Raw genomic sequence first — 6,074 nt, forward strand, 5'->3', positions numbered from 1 at the left:
AAATTAAATTCAGATTACCGAAGGTCGAACACCCTCGGACGCAGACTCAGTACGTTCAATATATAAAATACATATCTAAATCAGAACAAACACTCTCAAAATATGGTAAATAACATTTAATATATAATTAAATAATAAATAAAAATATGCTAACCTCAAAATATAAGCACTAGTCGCAGGGGCGGAGCAAGATGGCGTTGGCACGGAGCGGGGCGGCGTTGGTCAGAAGGGACGCGATGGTAAGGACACCGGGCGAGCGTGAGGAGGCGTTGGTTATAGGGTTGTGGCAGCGCGAGGCCACGCTCGACACAGGGGGGCACGGGTGAGTGCTGGTCGCGCCAAAAAAGGGCGCGCACGAGGAAGCAAAGGTGTCGCGGGGGCGGCGTGGGGGGCGCGGTGGCAGCGCGGGGGGAGGCGTGGTCAGCAGCGGCGGCACAGGGCACGCGTGAGGCGTAGGAGCGGCGCGGGGGTCGCCGGTGCAAGCGCTCGGTCGCACGGCTGGAGCCCTAGGTCGCGCAATGCGGGGCGGCGAGGGAGGAGTACGGTGGAGGGGCGACAGGCGGCACGGGCGGTGGGGTGAAGGAGGAGGTGCTGGGTACGGGTGAGAATGAGAGTAGAGGAAACTGGAATGTGAAAATGAAGGGGAGGGAAGGCGCTGTTGGAAAAAATTAAAAAACGCTACCTTTAACGACGGTTCTGGGAGAACCGTCGCGAAAAACGTGACTTTTGTGGTTCAGTGTGAAACCGTCGTTAAAACCTGCCTCATACACATTTAACGACGGTTCAGTGTGGAACCGTCGTTAAAATGTCTAAAAAAAATCAATATATTTACGAAACTGCCACCGCCTCGTTTATTACGATGGTTCTTTTCTAACTGTCTTTAAAGAAAGTCGTTAATGAATTTTTTTTACTAGTGTATATTAATATATAACCAAACTTATTATTTTTTCTATTTTAATTATTTTCTACCGGACTTGTCAACCAAACGGGTGAGCCATGATACACCTGTGCTTATTGATACTCATTCTAACGTTAGATTTAAGGAAAGTTTCTTAAAAACACTAAAAAGAGTTTTGCGATGCTGGATCCTAATTAATTTGAAAGAAACTTGGATAGGTTGCGTAACAATGTGATTCTACACTCTGTTCATAAATTAAAAAAATAATTATAAAAATGAACCTGAAAATTTTGTGAGAATTTCCTGTTTTGATTGCTATAAATGAATTTAATTAATTGGCTAACAAGAACAACAAATTGGCTCGAAATTTATGTATCCTAAAAGATGGACAAACATACATTTATACTAAAATAATGAAACACAACCTATTGCGCTTCCTCTAAATAGTCGGCTTCAAGTTTCGACCATTTAAAACCAAATATAGATCGCATTTTGGGAAGCAAGAAAGCGAATATTGAAAAAGGAAGCCGCTTGAATATCCTAATTCATGGCTACAAAAAACTCAGAACTTCGAAATATCAGATAAATTATATTCAGAAAAATATAAACATAATGCATTAAAGATTGAATAACGTTAACTATAATTTTTTATTTAGGATGAGAAATTGGTATTAATATTAGAAAAAGAAAGAAAGAAGCAGAAAATCCACGTAACCTGGTGTGAATTAAATCATGGCGATCTTCTGCTGGGCCAGTAATCAAAGTAGACCAAACCCAAAACAGTTTGTGGGACCAAAAATTTAATGTCACCCCTTCAGAGATGAACCGAAACTAGCTCTTTACACCTGTGAAGTAAATAGTGTAGGGTATTCATTTTGTTTCATCATATTAAAAATTATAGTTTTATTCAGACATTACTACTTGCTTGCTGGTGCTGCTATACACTGCTCTTGCTTCTTTGGCTCTACCATTCTGCCTCTGAAGCAGAGTAGTTGGACCTATAAGAGATAGCTGTTGAAGCAGCAGGCAAGGCAGCTACAACATTTGTGTTTTTGTCGCAGTATTGGAGAAATTCTATGATTATTGGAGAGAATGAGGGATTGTTTTTGTTTCAGATCAAGTCAAACAGGATTCAGGAATCCAAATTATTTTAAATTATTCTAAATTAAATATGAAAACAAAAACAAAAGAAGAATAAATTTAAGTACTGGTAATTAGAGTTTTTGTTTTTACCATATCAAACACGCATCGGGAAGCCGCCTAGTGAAGCACTTTCCTTAGCATGAAGAGAGAGAAAAAATGAGTGAGATTAACATTAACATACAGTGGTAGAGTGACAAAGGGACGAAAGTGTACAGCTTTTACATGGTGAAAGTGTGATCTTTTTTTAACACACTCCCGTTTCAAAGGAAAAAAAAATACATATATATATACATAGGCAGCTAGTGAGAGGGTAGACCTGAAATATACGCCATTAGAGTGTGAAACGAGGGAAAAAGTGCAGAGACTGAGAGCCTGCAAGTCGTGGGTGTGGGTGTGTGGTTAGTACTTAGCCACACCTGCAAAATAGGGTCTTGCGTATTTCAAAAATCGAAACCCAATCTCACTCTTTTCTCTAACTTTTACACTGCCTTACTCCACTTAAACAATCCTTCAACACCCACAATTCTTTTCACCCCAATCAACCTCCGCACACCATAAAACTAAAAATTAAAAAAATTGCTTTCTGCTTCTGCTTTCTCTTCTGCCTCACACTCACTAAGCCATATTTATAAGATGTTGGATTACGAATGGAACACATCAATGATACTACTCGCCGGAAATGAAGCCGCTGGCGGCGAACCCGACCAAACGCGCCGGCAAATCTTCGACCACAACTTCGCCATGTTAACTGACCCCATTCTACATGGCTCAACACCAACAGCCACCACTGCTTTCTCACATCACCACCCCTTCAACCCACAACAACAGCACCACCAGCAAGCCTTCTTCGACCCACGTGCCTTCCAAAGCGCGTCCACCACTTCCTTCTCGCCACCACCTTCGTTGCTCTCACTTAACCCAATCCCACCTTTAGCCCCCTCCCACTGTGGGCTTGGACCTGGCTCCGGGCTTGGATTTCTGCTCATGTCCAAGTCTGAGGATGTCACTTCGCCCATGAACTTCGACGTCTCTGGTCATGGTCTCGGGCCTGGGCTTGGACTCAACCTCGGAGGCCGCACTTATTTTGCGGCTTCCAACGAAGACACCCTGGACAGATTCTACCGTTCCAAGACCGTGGAATCGGTTTCCACGGTGTCGTCAAATTTGCCACGCTGTCAGGCAGAAGGATGTAATACGGACCTCTCCGAAGCCAAGCACTACCACCGCCGCCACAAAGTTTGTGAGTTCCACTCCAAGGCTGCCACCGTCATTGCCGCCGGGTTGACTCAGCGATTCTGCCAGCAGTGCAGCAGGTTGTGGTTTTTCTGGGAGGGGATTTTACACAATTACGAATTTGCAACTGGGTGTTTTACTTTGAACCAATCATTGGCTCCGGGGTGATCCCAAGGGTATTTCCGTCCGGTTCAGGAAATTTCCCTCTTCCTCTTCCATTTTCTTGTTCTTTTTGCATTGCTTCTTATGGTAGTGCAATTACCTAAACCCTTAAGTCACTCCTCCCTCAATTCATAATTAATTATCTTTCATAAATATAATACTTTTCAACATATACCAAAAAAAGGAAACCCACACCCCATGTTTTTCTAGACAATCAATTTTTTAACAGCTTGTTTATATAATTTCAATTCAAAACTGTTGAGGGAAAATATCCTTCTTTTTTTTATTCAATGTCGAAATGAAGTTTCTTTTGTCACTCCAAAATTAATTATTTGGAGTATAAAAACATTGATTCTATACTGTTTTTATTATTTTTGTCGCATGAAAACAACTATTTGTACAATCAATTTCAGAATTAACTTATTCTTAATTCATCTTAAAGGCAAGTTATGAAATTACATGAAGGCATGACGTCGCTGGTTCCTAGAATGCGGTGGGAACGCTGAGATCAGAAATACGAGAATGTCATTTGGAACATTGTTATTTGTCCGATGATTCCATCTGACGAGTACATTAGATTCGGAGATAGTGAGGGCATTTGCGTCCCTAAAATTTTCTCACATCTGCGATCCACACTATCTTCTGTTTACGTATAGTACTATCATTGAATTGCAGCTTCAATAATCACATTCTTGATTTTCTCTGGGTTACTATACAACAATTGAAACTTCCTTGTTGATTTTAAGTGTGAAAGGTACTTTTTCTTTTAGTTTAAGATTTGTGTTAATTGATTTTGATTTTGTTTTGCAGATTCCATCTTCTTTCAGAATTTGACAATGGGAAACGGAGCTGCAGGAAGAGACTGGCAGATCACAATCGTCGCAGAAGAAAAACTCAGCAGCCAACTCAAGACATTCACAAATCTCAGCCTTCTTCGGACAATGTTACATGTACGGCTTCTTTCTTCATTCTCTTTCTCTTACCCTTCGTAAACAAGTACACAACATCTTATTAAATTCTCCTTAATCATTTCAAACACCCTTCTGATTTCAGAAAGGAAATATATATAATAAAGACTCGCAGCATTCACATTAGTTTGTACTTTTTTCTAGAAAAATGAAAATCTCTTTCTGTCTGCAAAATCACACATTTTAGTACATAAAATGTACCCTTTTCAACCAAGAGTTGAAATAATAAATTACAACGCTATTATGAGCTTAGTGATTAGGCAATAATTGCCATGTGGTGGTGATTTAATATGAATCTGGCAGGGTCCTCGTCTGAATCTGGAGCTCAATCTTCCTCATCGCTGAAGGTGGCAGTGTCTCCCCCAGATTATTTCCAGCAAAGACCCAATCAAAATAGAGACACTTCTTCAACATCATCTGGGTCATTGTTTTTCTCATGTGGGACCAATTTGCATGGCTAATAAGGAGGAGAATCAACAATAATGTACTGAACTTCCTCTTGTAACACTTTCTTCCCAAATTTAATTTAGAAGCTTTAATCTCTAGTCTCTGATTTGTTATAATGATTTTAAGCATCTATATATCCACTTACCCTATCACTTCTGTTATGTAATATATATATATATATATAGTCCTCTAGAATTACTGCTTTATACATATGTATGATCTTTCAGCTTTCACTGTTGTGAATTTTGGTAGGGTAAGTGGCAGAAGAGAAAAAGTGAAAACTAAAATTGAACACTACTATTTGGATTTTCCCGTAAAGAGTGCCGTTTGGGTATCAGAGAAAGTCGGGGCAGCTGAGCACAAGTGTTCAGACTACTGCCCTAGGGCACCTTCATTTTGTGGCATTGACTCTGTCTGCCACTGGAATTTCTCTGAAATATGCAGCAATTATATGCATTACTCATCAATTCCATTATACAGATGTTGCAAAATCTTCCACACCAATTTCTAGAACAAAAATAACAAAATAAAAGTTTTTACTTTTTCACGGGATAATTTTAGTAAGCATATATTTAATTTCACGTGGGATTTAAAAAACTAAATAGTAATATTATAATATTATTCAGTTATTATTATATTTAAATAAATTTGTATTCAAATTTAAATTTCTTTAATGGTTAAAAATAATGAGAAAACTATTCTGTCATAATAGTTTACGAAATAAATGTTTCACTGTTAAACTTTAATTGTTCAAGACTTTTGCATAATTTAACTTTCACTGTTAATCATTTTATTTATAAAGCACTCCAATTTATAATGCCATAACTAAGTCTTTAGAGAAGTAGTGTTCGTTTTTAATACAACTGCCACTAAGCAGTGTTAACACACTTCAAAATAAAAATATGCACTTAATTATTTTAAAATATGTATTATACTTGAAAAAAGTCTATTTATTTTTTTGTTGACAATTTCTATTTTAAATTACTAAAGGCTTTATATATATATATATATATATATATATATATATATTTGAATGTTCTTAAGAACTGCACATTAAATAAGATGAGGCGAAGACTCTGAATATAGGCAACATAATGTAATGTAACGTGAACAATGTGAGTTTCAATCTTGGTTTAGCATTTATTGGAATACCAAACCGTTAACCTATTGTAGTAGATCTGTAAGTTATTATTATTACTAATACTATTACTATTATTATTACT

At 38.2% G+C, this 6,074-nt stretch overlaps 1 protein-coding gene and 1 long non-coding RNA gene across 2 annotated transcripts; one reads left to right on the forward strand and one right to left on the reverse strand.

The window, feature by feature from the left end:
- Positions 1-1,241: 1,241 nt before the first annotated feature.
- Positions 1,242-2,486, reverse strand: LOC137826486 (uncharacterized). The gene is made up of 3 exons (XR_011083507.1): positions 2,358-2,486; positions 2,132-2,174; positions 1,242-1,743 (listed from the first exon to the last, which is right to left on the reverse strand). It is a non-coding gene; the product is annotated as an uncharacterized lncRNA (long non-coding RNA).
- Positions 2,236-5,000, forward strand: LOC137826485 (squamosa promoter-binding-like protein 8). The gene is made up of 3 exons (XM_068632463.1): positions 2,236-3,354; positions 4,247-4,386; positions 4,708-5,000. Exons 1-3 carry the CDS (start codon positions 2,675-2,677, stop codon positions 4,863-4,865), a joined length of 978 nt encoding a protein of 325 aa, XP_068488564.1. The 5' UTR covers positions 2,236-2,674; the 3' UTR covers positions 4,866-5,000.
- The last annotated feature ends 1,074 nt before the right edge of the window (positions 5,001-6,074 follow it).

This window comes from Phaseolus vulgaris, chromosome 8, assembly GCF_000499845.2.
Source record: "Phaseolus vulgaris cultivar G19833 chromosome 8, P. vulgaris v2.0, whole genome shotgun sequence".
Taxonomy (NCBI): Eukaryota; Viridiplantae; Streptophyta; class Magnoliopsida; order Fabales; family Fabaceae; genus Phaseolus; species Phaseolus vulgaris.

What these genes read in the sequence shown, in the direction of transcription:
- LOC137826485 (XM_068632463.1), top strand. Translation starts at nt 2,675, where the DNA reads ATGTTGGATTACGAATGGAACACATCAATGATACTACTCGCCGGAAAT. An exon ending in TTCTGCCAGCAGTGCAGCAG is followed by an intron (nt 3,355 to 4,246) that starts GTTGTGGTTTTT and finishes TTTGTTTTGCAG; the next exon opens with ATTCCATCTTCTTTCAGAAT. An exon ending in TTCTTCGGACAATGTTACAT is followed by an intron (nt 4,387 to 4,707) that starts GTACGGCTTCTT and finishes TGAATCTGGCAG; the next exon opens with GGTCCTCGTCTGAATCTGGA.